Consider the following 13,383-nt stretch of genomic DNA (forward strand, 5'->3'; position numbering starts at 1 on the left):
GTGTCTCTCCAACTCCAATCGACACTTAGAACTTGTCAACCTTAACCTTGTCGTCCATCCTTTGAAAACCGAAACGATTTCCATCGTAGGGGCATGACATCCATGATTGCCCGATCGATGTCCATTACCATGACCTAACTTAATTGCCTATGCAAAACACACGTTAGTCATAGTAATCATGTATTGTCATTAATCACCGAAACCCAACTAGGGGCCAAGATGCTTTCAAAGCCGATGGGGGCAGTTCCCCGCGGCAGGAAACGGCCAGAGCGAGCGGCTGTGCTGCCTCGGCGAGCCAAGGCGACGCGCAGAGAGGGAGAAAAAGCACGCGCCCGGTATGGGGAGGTTACTCACCTCTAGGCGAACTCGGCAGAGGAGCTAGCGTCCGAGAAGCGGGGACAGCAGCGGAGATCAACGGCGGCGACTACCTCGGCGGCGGCGCTTCGATCTAGGGCCCTAGGGCGAGGTGGCGGTTGCGGCTAGGGTTAAAAGGAGCAGCGCCAAGTGCTGGTTCAACCCTTTTATAGGGCGGCCACCCGCGCAAAACGGAGCGGAGGCAGCATGGCACTGAGTCGGACTGGAGCCCGACTCAAGGAAGGCGGTGACGCTATAGCTGGCCGCTGACATGCGGGCCCCACCTGGCGGGTGCGAGGGCGGTCCTGCGTTGCTGGGCTGAGCGCGGCTGCGGAGCTGGGCCTGCGGCCTGCGCAGGCACGCGCTGAAGCGGGGAAGGGGAGCGGGCTAGGCTGGGCCGCCAGCTGCTGCTGGGCTTCGCGCGCGCTGAAAGAGAGAGGCTCGGGCTGGGCTGCAAAGCAAGGCAGGACAAAAGGCAAAAGAGAAAAGGAAAAGGAAAAAGGAAATCTTTTCCAATTTTCTAAAGGGCGTACCCAGTGTAGAGAGCTCTCGCTCTGTGCGGGGTCTAGGGAAGGGTGTCAGTGACAAGCCTTACCCTCGCCTGTGCAATGCGAGGAGACCGCGACTCGTACCCGGGACCTTCCGGTCACAGGCGGTAAGACTCTACCGCTTGCACCAGGCCTGCCCTTTAGAAAATAAAGCTTTTCCAATTTTCTAAAAGAGACTTTGAATAGGGTTTTCACAAACTTTATTTAAACTCTAGCTAGACACAAACATGAGCAAACATAATAAAACCATGCAGCATCATGAATGCATCATTACATTGTTTCTACCTTATATTTCTTTTTAATCTATTTTCACAAATCTTTTTTTTCTTCCTAAAAAATAAAGACAGCTAAGCAAAATTAAATGAAATTAACTCCAATTCCTATAAATTTTTTTTAGAAAAACAGTGATAAAACCCAAATTTTCAGCATATATGCACCCACACATTACAAATTCTTGCACCCACAAAGACAAACACACCCCCTCATATTTGCTCTAGCTCCACCCCTGGATATCTGGTTTTGAGTTTGATAGACGAAACAAGACTTCAGCGACACTTCAATAGTCGGGTAGCTAGGGATTCGTTATCCGTGATCAGGATGCTGAGGTTGTTCTGACCGGCACGGGGAAGCTTGATTTTGCTTTGAGCACGTTCCAGGCTGAACTTGTCGCTTGCTTGCAAGGCGTTCAAGCTGCACTGAATCTTGGCATTGGAAGAATGGTGCTGGAAACCAATGCACTGATGGTGAAGCAGGCCCTTTATTCAAATGAGTTTGATGCAATGGCAGAAGGTGGTTTGTGGGCAAACTGAAGACCTTGATTTTCTCTAGTTTTTTACAGTTCGAATGTGTCTCCAAGGGGAGAGATTGTAATAGTGTCGCTCAAGCGAGCTAGGTTATGAGTGTGTTGTAGGGGAGAGGTAATCTATAGCTCAATCCCATGTAACATCCTCGGTCTTGTTGTTGCTGACGCTTCAGCATATGAGTAATGCAAGTTCCCAGTTTCAAAAAAAAGGATAAGGCTTGTTTTCACACTCCTATGCCTCCCTATCGTGTTGCGTGTGCATATATGCATGTTGCGTTGCGTGTGTGCATTCTTTCTAGTGACGTTGCTTCTGCCGCCAGATTGTTTGGTTAGTTGTTGTGCAGTGCTGGCCCTTTGCGTTTATGTTGCTGCGTGTGTGAATCCTTTCTAGTGACGTTGCCCGTGTGCTGCAGTTGCATGGCCACACCGAGCTTTTCCTTTTGTCAGATTGCACATCTCCGACGGCTCCACTTGCAGGCTTTGCATCATGCTAACTCCTATGTACACAGACCGTACCCTTGCATTGCTAGTGAGACGGAGTCTAATATATGGAGCCAGCGGTGGCTTTTCAATATTCTAGTTTTTGTCCAATTAATATCATATTTGGGCTAGGGATTTTTCTTGATCAGTTGAATACACTCCTACAGAAATGATTATAGAGCGTCTCCACCAGATCTCCCATCTCCTCCTGTATCCCTAAAATCTTGTAATATACTACCTCCATTTCAAATTTGAAGTCATTTAGGATTTTCTAATTACATAACTTTTGCTTCACACCCACATATATACATTATGTCTAGATACATAGTAAAAGTTACTTGAAAAAACAAAAATGACTTACAATTTAGAACGGAGTAGGAGATTAGATTGCTCTAGCAAATGCCCAATAAGATCTCTTTTCCCTACAATTTTCAAGAATATCTCAAAATATACCTCTTCTTCCCTAAAGAATGGAGACATCATGACTCTGAGACAGAGTTCAGACCTACTACAAAAACTGTTTTCCTTCGCTAGGCTCTTTTCTCTCTTTTTCTGAACACTCTCATGTTTTTTCCGTTTTTCATTAAATGGAAATGGGGCTCGACCTCGTCTAGAAAAAAAAAGAATGGAGACATATCAGGACCTCTATCTATGGGTCCCACACCGAACTATCGCACAACATAACAGCTGGTGTACAGGCCATTGTATGCCCGCGACTGCAACTATGCCCCAGACCGCCGATCACCTACGACATGCATCAAACGTTTCCTCGCACCAGCCGCGCCTCACACCGCCAGTCGCTTTGCACCCATGGCCGCTCCTCGCCATCGCACCGCCATGTGCCTACAGCTGTGCCTTGCACCACTGGCCACCATGTGCCTACAGCCATGCCTCGCACCACCAGCCATCGTGTCCTGAATCGGCGGTGAAAATGATTTTCACAACCGGTTCAAGAAAAAATCAACTGTGAAAAATCGGTGCAGTTTGTGTTGTGTTCACTTCCCTCTCCCGCCGTGTGTTTTCTCTAGCATCCATGTGCTTTCTATTGCTGGCTGACATGAGGGGTTATCCACCAACATGTCACCATGCTAATAGACACGTGGGAATCACGCGGATTGTCGTAGCCACAAACCCCCTCTCCTCTATCCTCCGTGGCTCAGTGTGTTCTCTAACCTATATGTCTCCCTCCCTCTCCTTTCACCTTTCTCTCCCTGTTTGAGAAAGCTCCTCTCCCTCTCCTCAACCTCCTAGGGGATGACGGAAACCTAGCGCGCGTAGCTGGGCATGGCAACTCAGTATGTAAAAAAAACAAATACTATACACCCATTCCTAGTGACAACAACAACAACAACAACAACATAGCCTTTCAGTCCCAAGCAAGTAGGGGTAGGCTAGAGTTGAAACCCACCAAGAGCCCCAAGTCACGGTTCAGGCACTTCAATAACTACTTTTCAAGCACTCCTATTCAAACATAAATCTCTAGGTTTATCCCAAGCATTCAAATCTCTTTTTATTGCCTCCCCCATGTCAATTTCGGTCTTCCTCTACCTCTCCTTATATTATTAGCTTGGCTTAGGACTCCACAATGCACTGGTGCCTCTGGAGGTCTCCTTTGGATATGGCCAAACCACCTCAACCAATGTTGGACAAGCTTTTCTTCAATTGGTGCTACCTCTAGGCGATCACGTATATCATCGTTTCGAACTCGGTCCATTCTTAGTGACGCGAAAACAAAACACGTCTAATATGTAATTACAGGCGCGTCTTACCAAAAAGCATCTATGATATGTTGTTAAAATGCGTTTGTGATGTAACTGCTTACTCACAGACGCATAAAACAAATCCACAACACTAAGTTCTATAGCGTGAACCTAAACAATGGTTAACTCCAGCATACAGCGCGACTCTTCACATCCTCCCAAAGACCGGAGACCGAAAGTCCCCAGGTGACCCCCCGTTGACCCGAGACCCCAAGTCCCCTCTCCTCTCTCGACCCTTCTGTCTCAATCTGTCTCCCTCTCTGGTTGTTATCCACAAGCACAGTGGTGTGGCACACACCCATGGCTCGATAAGCTCTTGCTCCAGTTCACCGCCGGCACCCGGTGCAACATCACCACGACGTGGTGGCGGCGGCTGGTCCTGGTGGCCAGTGAAAGTGTATCCATTTGCACTACTACAGAAATTAACTGTAGGGGCGGCTCTAGAGCCTCTGTAGGGGCGGCTGCGCTAGCCGTCCTTCCCAGGGTGTTCCTACAGAGGGTGCCTCTGTAGGGGCGGTTTCCTGACCGCCCCTGCAGTGCCCTCTGTAGGGGCGGCTGGTGTTTTCAGCCGCCCCTACAGTGCCCTCTGTAAGGGCGGCTGGTAATATCAGCCGCCCCTGTAGTGGACTTCTGTAAGGGCGGCTGTATCACCAGCCGCCCCTGCTGTGTGTATTTGTAAGGGCGGTTCAATCAAGAACCACCCCTACAGTGGATTTTCCAGCAAAAAAAAATAAATAATTCAAATTCAAATCTGACCACATATATATATTGAATGACAAAGATGTTGTAAAAGAATTGTAATTGGGTGAAGATTAATAATTCTTCAAATTCTGTGTTCAGAAAAAGCTGCAGCAATTAGCATGTGCTTGGGATTTATCCTTGGGGTTTAAGATTAAATTTCTAGCATACAAAATGCTTAGGAGAAGAAATAGACCAGAATGTATCAATTCAAATTGGATATTGGAATTGTTTCATCTGGAATTAACTGGATAACTATAAACAAGTGGCACATCAGAAATGTTGAAAATATGGAAAGATGAGGGCCATTACATTCACTTCCTGTCAAATGGTTTTGTTTACTATTGAAGGCCTTATCACCAATTTTATGAGACTGAACTCCAGCTTCCCTGGAACATGCTTCCTGTATCTCCTGAATTACATTGTAGGAAACAAGTAGATTAAATCTGCAAGTGGTTCCACCATTAATCTTTAACTGGTTATTAAATGCACCCCATACCTTCAAATTTGTTTTTTGTGGTTGCTCATTTATCTCAGTTTCCTGATAGGATCAGACACCAGGGGTCAAAAGATAACATATTAATTAACATCAATGACTAGAAGATGAATAAAACTGCAAGATAGACATATAGTACCTCGAATTCTGAAGCCATTACCACTTCATGCACTGTTGCACTGCACTCATTTTGCAGTGACTTCTCCTGCACAGTATATCACCAAATATTACACAGATCAGAACCACCCAATATTAATTAATCCTTTTAGAGAAGCAAAACATATGAAATAGTCTTACCATATGTTTTCCAGTGGTTTGCCCATACTGTTTTTGAACACTTAAAGTGGAAGGAGCTAGAGGCGCTACAGTGTCCTCATGCAATGTATTCTGAGATACTCCGCCAATCTCACAGGAACCTTGGTTCAGTCTCGAAGACCTTCTCCGTTGAGGCATTCTGATCATACAATTAACCAACAGTAGTAAAAAGTTTCAATCAGATAGTGCTGCTGCAAAGACACATTCCATAAACAAGAACAACCTCATGGCCAAATCATGCTATCTTGATTTAGATGCAGTTGCAGCTCGAACATTAGTAAATAGATAAAATATACCTCTTCTGTTTTCCATCTTGTGGTGGCTCTAGGCAGACGGTATTTGATGATACGGCAGCTGAGAAGAAATTGAATCAAGTGAAAATTAGAACCTTAACAGTGCCTGACTCAAAGCCAATAAAGACGTAGAATATACAATGCTTTATGTTGAACACATATGACATGAAGTGCAGTATGGAAAAATAAAAATCCACAAAATGAAACAAGAGAATAGAGTGAGATTTACATTGAGATTCAACCAAATGGTGTTCAACACCACTGGTTACCGAGTCAACTCCTGTGACTATGGAAGCTGTGCCTTTCAAGACCTAATTCCATTACAGAAGGAAAAAATTCAGAATTATAGAAGTTGTATATTAACAAAGTGAGTCATTTTACTTACACATTTAATACCTACCTGAGCTTTCACTCCCTTTCGCTGTCCTTTAGCAGCGTTTTTATTTCTCTGCAAACATATATAAGTATAAAATCATGGAATCTATAATGAAAAAGAAGCCAAGTTAAACCATACTCTTACTTACATCAAGCTCTGAACCCTTTACTTTAAGCAGTGCTGTTGTACAAGAAAGCTCGTGCTGCAATATCTTAATCTGCAGATCATATCCTCAAATTACGAAATCAATAACCACCATATTCAGTACTGATAATCAATGGATGCCAAAACATAGAAGAATCTGACAACTTACTCGATCTTTCCCTGCATTTATTTCCTGCAATGAAGCACAGAACAGAAATATTAGGCAGTGCTCTATTTTGCACCACAAAATAAGCACTATGTGTGTAATGCTTTGACCCTAAATGTAGATCTACGTCCATTAGGACATTCACAGTCTCCGTCTGTCCGATATGACACTTGGACCAATATAACATATATAAATACATAATATTTTAAATAGAAAGAGTTATACATTATTCAGATGAATCTATTATGTCAACCTTATGTTATTTGTCTCTTTGTTTTTTTGCTATTAACAGTCAAAGCTAAAAACGCTTAATTTAAGACAAACCTAAATGAACTTATATTTGGGATCAGAGATAGTATAATAGTATAAAGTAAAAAGATGGCATACACAATTTACTCAATTTTTCACATCCAACATAATGGAGTTAAACTCAACGCATAATTTGGGGAAAAACTGTATCTGAACTGCCAAAATTGAGCACTTGTCCTTTTTAAAAAATAGTGTTATTGTGGTGCACAGGCATAACTCGCAGGATAGCATGCCGTTCAATTGGATTGCCAACAAAGGAACAGCACACAAGAGTAAAAGATCAATGTTAATGCATCCATGGTGAGAAACAAAGTGGATGGAGATGTAGACAAACCGCAAGCATCTGCGAATTGTTTAGGAAAGCTAAGCTACATTGGTTAGGAAAGTTAAGCTACATTGGTTAGGAAAGAAATAGCAAGTCCCCCACTCACACCCACACATCTACAGCAACAAACAAGGAGGGGATGGAGAGGCAAGGCAACATACGTCTTCTCGTTGAGCAGAGTCATCAACTTGCCGTTCTCCTGCGACAATGCAAGCAAATATCGAGCTCAGCGAATAGATTGTCCGATAAAAAAACATAATCAAACTGGTATGGCATGAGTAACCTGGATACGGCAGTTGAATTGTTGGAGCTAAAGTGACGAAGCTCACCTTGACGAGGTCTTGGGCGGTGATGGATCTGGCGGCGTTGGGCTTCCCAGTGTTGGTGATGTCGGCGAGGGCAACGGGCTTATTCCCTTTCCCTTGCGGCGACCGGAGCTTAGGGCCGCCATCGCCGCTAGGGTTCGGGTGCGGAGGGTTCAAGCCACCGCAACCCCGGATCTGCCATGCCCCAACCGGATCAGGGCGCCGAGGATCCTACTGTAGCCTTGGCCTTCTACTGCTATGGAGATGAGCGCGGCCAGGGGCAGGTGGAGCAGGAGACGGCGCCATCGATCCCGCCGACCTCACCCGAGCCGGCGGCGACGCCATGGTCGCGACGTGGGTGGCGGGGAGGCACATGGGACGGCAAAGCGGGCAGCGGGGAGGCCTCTGGTGGCGGCGGCGTGGGCTTCGGGGAGGCCGCAGGGGCGGCGGTGCGGGCGTTGAAGAGGGCCGGAGCTAGGGGCGCGTCGGAGTTCGTTGCGGCTGCGCATAGGGTTTGCGGAGGATTCGACGGGTCCGATCTGAGAGAGGGAGAGAGAGAGAGGAGGCGGCGCGTGTTCTTGGCGGCACGCTTGTCAAGCCCGAGCTCCAAGCGGAGAAGGCGGCGGCAGCGAGAGAGATGGGGAAGACGAGGAGATAGACGGAGGAGACGAGAGAGTGACCGGGGATGAGAGAGTGATTGGGGGAGGGGGTGGGATGCTCGCGACGCCGCGGACTTGAGTCCTTGGTAAGCTACGTTGTATTTCGGTCCGTGACCTCTACGTTTAGGATTTGTTTTTTAAATGTATAATTTGTTTTTTAAACATGTACCAACCTCGTAAATATAGAATAGTTTTGCGACATAACAATGCACAAGCAGCGTGTTGAAGAGTTCAACTCAAAGGTTCTGAAAAATCTCTAACAATGAAGCTAAAAGAAGTTCTTTTGTTTCTTCATGTGGCATCCCCTTAAAAACAAAACTACTAAAATAATTTTGAGACACCAAATGATCTCAAATGAAAATTTGATAAACATCAAAGTTGTAGAGGCCATGAAGATCTACAACTTTTATTTTGGTTATCTTGTCATTTGACAAAATTTGAACCTTTCAAATTTGAAATTTTAAAAAATGACAAGTTCGAACCAAAATTTGAGACCCAAAATGATTTCAACATAAAAAGTGATGAATACCAAAGTTGTTCAACTCATTAATATCTACAACTTTTATTTCAGTCATCTTGTCATTTGACAAAATTTGAACCTTTTAAATTTGAAATTTTAAAAAACGACAAGTTTGAACCAAAATTTGAGACCCAAATTGACATCAACATAAAAAGTGATGAATACCAAAGTTGTTCAACTCATGAATATCTACAACTTTTATTTTGGTCATTTCTACATTTGACAAATTCGTAGCACACATTGTTCACTAATCTTACACATGTCTCATATAGTTTGTAAAACCTTACGAGAGATGTGTCACATTTGTGAACAATGTCGTTACCACTTTGTCATATGAAGAAATGACCAATACAAAAGTTGTAGATCTTGATGAGTTATTCAACTTTGGTATTTATCACTTTTTCAGCTGAAATCATTTGGGGAACCAAAATCTTGTCTGAAGTTGTATTTTTTTTAAATTCAAAATTTAAATTGCTCAAACTTTTCATATGTATACATTGACAAAACCAACAAAATAAATTGATAGAGAATGATTTTAGAAAATTTTAGAAAAAAAATCATCAGATTTGGAGTTAGTATGAGGAAGAAAAACTAGTTACAAAGTTGACCCATAGATTAAAAAAAAATCACACTGTTCACTATGATCATGTAAGGATCATCTAGAACAGTGTGATTTCTCTTTTTAATCTGTGGGTAAACTTTGTAACTAGTTGTTTTCTCTCATACTAACTCCAAATGTGATGGTTGTTTTTCCTAAAAAATTCTAAAATCATGCTTCAGCATTTAAGTTTGATCAAACTTGGATGTGACAATGTTTTACACATTTTAAATTTTGAAATTTGAAATTTGACAAGTTCAAACCAAATTTTCAAACCCTAAATGATTTCATATGTAAAAGTGATGAATACAAAAGTTGTTCAACTCATCAAGATCTACAACTTGTATTTTCATCATCTTGCCATTTGACAAAATTTGAACCTTTCAAATTTGAAATTTTAAAAAATGACAAGTTCGAACCAAAATTTGAGACCCAAAATGATTTCAACATAAAAAGTGATGAATACCAAAGTTGTTCAACTCATTAATATCTACAACTTTTATTTTAGCCATCTTGTCATTTGACAAAAGTTGAACCTTTCAAATTGGAAATTTTGAAAAACGACAAGTTCGAACCAAAATTTGAAACCCAAATTGATTTCAACATAAAAAGCAATGAATACTAAAGTTGTTCAACTCATGAATATCTACAACTTTTATTTTGGTCATTTCTTCATTTGATAAATTCTTAGCACACATTGTTAACTAATCTTACACATGTCTCATATAGTTTATAAAACTTTATGAGAGATGTGTCACATTTGTAAACAATGTCGTTATCACTTTGTCATATGAAGAAATGACCAATACAAAAGTTGTAGATCTTGATGAGTTATTCAACTTTGGTATTTATCACTTTTTCAGCTGAAATCATTTGGGGAACCAAAATCTTGTCTGAAGTTGCATTTTTTTTAAATTCAAAATTTAAATTGCTCAAACTTTTCATATGTATATATTGACAAAAACAACAAAATAAATTGATAGAAAATGATTTTAGAAAATTTTAGAAAAAAATCATCAGATTTGGAGTTAGTATAAGAAAGAAAAACTAGTTACAAAGTTGACCCATAGATTAAAAAAGAAATCACACTGTTCACTGTGATCATGTAAGGATCATCTAGAACAGTGTGATTTCTCTTTTTAATCTGTGGGTAAACTTTATAACTAGTTGTTCTTCCTCATACTAACTTCAAATGTGATTGTTTTTTTTTCCTAAAAATTTCTAAAATCATGCTTCAGCATTTAAGTTTGATCAAACTTGGATGTGACAATGTTTTACACATTTTAAAATTTAAAATTTGACAAAGTTCAAACCAAATTTTCAAACCCTAAATAATTTCATATGTAAAAGTGATGAATACAAAAGTTGTTCAACTCATCAAGGTCTACAACTTTTATTTTGGTTATCTTATCATTTGACTAAATTTGAACCTTTCAAATTTTGAAATTTGAAAAAAGACAAGTGGGCACTGCAGGGGCGGCTGGTGATTGAGCCGCCCCTACATATCAGCCCCAACTGTAGGAGCGGCTCAGGTTACCAGCCGCCCCTACAGTGCCATCTGTAGGGGCGACTGGGCTGCTGGGGCCCGAGGACGCCCACTGTAGGGGCGCCCCAACCCCAGCCGTCCCTACAGTAAAAATGCCTCCGTTCCTGCTGTAAGAATCTGGCGCAGTGTTGGACTCTTGGTATTGGGGTGGTCACCTAGCGGCCTAGTGTAGTAGCCGAGGGAGGGCGGCACCCGTCACAGGTGGCCTAGTGCGGTGGTGCCCCGGTGGGAGCACCCCGACGGCCTCTAGATCTCGACCCAATGAATCTTAGCAGTGGCCGCACCGTGGTGATGGCCCAGGCAGCCCCCAGTGCGGTTGCTCCAGATCTCAGTGCGGCAGTGGCGGGCGCTCAAGCCTTGCCATGTTGGCATCTCGGTGCAGAGGCGGCCCTTGCGCGCGACAGTAGCTTCCATGGTGCTGGCCCTATGTCCCCGTTGTCACGACTAGTTACTGAGGCCAGCGGTGATGTCAAATTATCACCGTCCTACGGTTACTCAAGCCAGTGGTGAGATGAACTTACCACCACTGATTATCACCAACCAAGATAAAAACTGATGGTGATGAGGCTTCCTGATCTGACGGTAATGAACAATCTGTGTACTCGTGTATTAATACAATAGATAGATTCTTGAAAGGAGGGAGTTGTAGAGGGACTTTTTTCATATGCAAAGTGAAATTCAACTAGCTAAATGGGAACCAGCTAAACATGTCGAGGAGTAGTCATCTTTGACTTTTGTTTTTTGCGACTGTCGTCATCTTTGACTTCAAAATGAATGGTGGCACTCTAATCTCCTGGAGATGACTAGGAGAACAGCAAAACCAACAAACGTCCATCTAGACCGATTGATCTTTGCATCTAAACTTGACAACGTGCATTGGCCTATATATACACCAGATTACTACTACTACACTACTAAAACCAGCAACCGCACCAAACAAGCACGACACCGGCCACCAAAGCTGCTCAAAAAATGTTGAGTCCCAAACCCCTCCTGCTCGTCATCTCACTCTGCATCTCGGTGTTGTCGTCACCACCATCCACGGCAGCTAGTGGCGGCGGCAAGCCCCTGGTGACCGCCGTCACCAAGGACGCGTCCATCTCCCTCTACACCGTGCCGCTCAAGGACGGCCACCCGCTAGTCCTCGACCTCTCCAGCCCGGTCATCTCCCTGACGACGTGCGCCTCCAAGAACGGCACGGTCACCACGCTCTCCGCGAACGCCACCGACGGCCAGAACCCGTTGTTCCCGGTCTCCTTCTCGGCGGTGGCCTCCTGCGCGCCACAGTCGAAGCTGCCTGCCGGCGCCGTGGGCGTCGCGGGTCTCGCGCCCTCGAGCCAGTCGTTCCCGGCACAGGTGGCGCGCACGCAGAAGGTCGCCAACAAGATCGCTCTCTGCCTGCCGAGCGACGGCAAGTCCACGTCCGGCAACAGCGTCGGCGTGGCGATCTTCGGCGGAGGTCCCTTGGTCTTCCCGGACCGGGGCGACTTCACCACGATGCTGGCCGGCACGGCGCCGCTGCACGGGTTCAACGGCTCCCCCGGGTACTACGTCTCCGCCACCGGCATCGCCGTGGAGCAGGGTCGCGTCGGCACCTCCGGGGGGCCGCTCGTGGTGGCGCTGAGCTCCACGACCCCCTACACATCTCTCCGGCCCGACGTGTACGGTCCGTTCGTGAGGGCGTTCGACGCGGCGGCGACGGGGCCCAACTTCCCGTGGATGTCGAGGGTCAACGCGGTGCCGCCGTTCGAGCGGTGCTACGACTCGACGAAGCTGCCGCCGACGCGGCTCGGCTACGCAGTGCCGCAGATCGACGTGATGCTGGAGGGCGCGCAGAACTACTCGGTGCTCGGCGGCAACTCCATGGTGCAGGTGAACGGCAACACGGCCTGCCTCGGGTTCGTCCGGGCGGCGGCAGGGCAGGCGCCGGCGGCGGTCATCGGTGGGTTCCAGCTGGAGAACCACCTGCTCGTGCTCGACGTGGAGAAGCAGCAGCTCGGGTTCACCACGTTCCTCAACGCGATCGGGCTTTCATGCAGCAACTTCAATTTCACTCTTGCCGCCTAGTGCAGTGCTGCTGATTGAATATTTATGCTGTGTTGCGTACTGTAATAAGAACTTTTACTAGTGTGTCACGTTGCATAAATAATCAATGGGAATAGATTGGTTGTGGAGTGTTCCAGCTCCCAACAGATTGTGCAGGCCAGCTATCAGGTTGGCAGTTTGACCTTCCTATGACACGGATCGGATATGTTTGAATATTTAGGACGCGTATAAGTACTGCATCAGACAAAAGATGCTGCCACGTTAGTTGACTCCATGCATGGCAGGTTAGGTTCCATGGGAGTACAAGTATTTTCCAGGGAGAAAAGAAGTAATTTCCATGGAAAGAGTACGCTCCTGCAGACTCCAGTCAAATCCATCTCACATGCAATAACTCCGGTTAAAGCTGTTTGTGCTGATTTGTACGGCTGATTTGGCGGGAAAGAAAATTATTACACCATGACTGATAAGCCGGCTTATACGAGCAGGCGAACAGAGCCTAAATTTTGGCTACTTTGACCAAAATTGGACTCCATATATATGAAAAGCTAAGGTGGGTTATGGAATCCAATAGGTTAAAACGCAAATACATTCATTTGTTTTTAT

The 13,383-nt window shown here is 44.9% G+C and overlaps 2 protein-coding genes across 2 annotated transcripts; one reads left to right on the forward strand and one right to left on the reverse strand.

The window, feature by feature from the left end:
- Positions 1-4,358: 4,358 nt before the first annotated feature.
- On the reverse strand, positions 4,359-7,756 carry LOC136489744 (shugoshin-1-like). Its single transcript, XM_066486297.1, has 11 exons — positions 7,666-7,756; positions 7,436-7,513; positions 7,268-7,305; positions 6,476-6,499; positions 6,311-6,379; positions 6,187-6,234; positions 6,016-6,097; positions 5,790-5,847; positions 5,476-5,632; positions 5,318-5,383; positions 4,359-5,223 (listed from the first exon to the last, which is right to left on the reverse strand). The coding sequence occupies exons 1-11, from the start codon at positions 7,754-7,756 to the stop codon at positions 4,888-4,890; spliced, it is 1,047 nt and encodes a 348-aa protein (XP_066342394.1). The 3' UTR covers positions 4,359-4,887.
- A 3,911-nt stretch (positions 7,757-11,667) lies between these two features.
- Positions 11,668-12,915, forward strand: LOC136485795 (chitinase CLP-like). Its single transcript, XM_066482630.1, has one exon. The coding sequence runs from the start codon at positions 11,707-11,709 to the stop codon at positions 12,799-12,801; it is 1,095 nt and encodes a 364-aa protein (XP_066338727.1). The 5' UTR covers positions 11,668-11,706; the 3' UTR covers positions 12,802-12,915.
- Positions 12,916-13,383: the final 468 nt, after the last annotated feature.

The sequence above is a fragment of the Miscanthus floridulus genome, chromosome 10, assembly GCF_019320115.1.
Source record: "Miscanthus floridulus cultivar M001 chromosome 10, ASM1932011v1, whole genome shotgun sequence".
Taxonomy (NCBI): Eukaryota; Viridiplantae; Streptophyta; class Magnoliopsida; order Poales; family Poaceae; genus Miscanthus; species Miscanthus floridulus.

Bases quoted from the DNA above. Each gene is read 5' to 3' on its own strand.
- LOC136485795 (XM_066482630.1), top strand. From the start codon at position 11,707: ATGTTGAGTCCCAAACCCCTCCTGCTCGTCATCTCACTCTGCATCTCG.
- LOC136489744 (XM_066486297.1), bottom strand. From the start codon at position 7,756: ATGGCGTCGCCGCCGGCTCGGGTGAGGTCGGCGGGATCGATGGCGCCG. The intron at 6,500-7,267 runs GTATGTTGCCTT...GCTTCATTGCAG, and splicing joins ACTCTGCTCAACGAGAAGAC to GAAATAAATGCAGGGAAAGA. The intron at 5,848-6,015 runs GTAAATCTCACT...ATTTCTTCTCAG, and splicing joins CCATTTGGTTGAATCTCAAT to CTGCCGTATCATCAAATACC.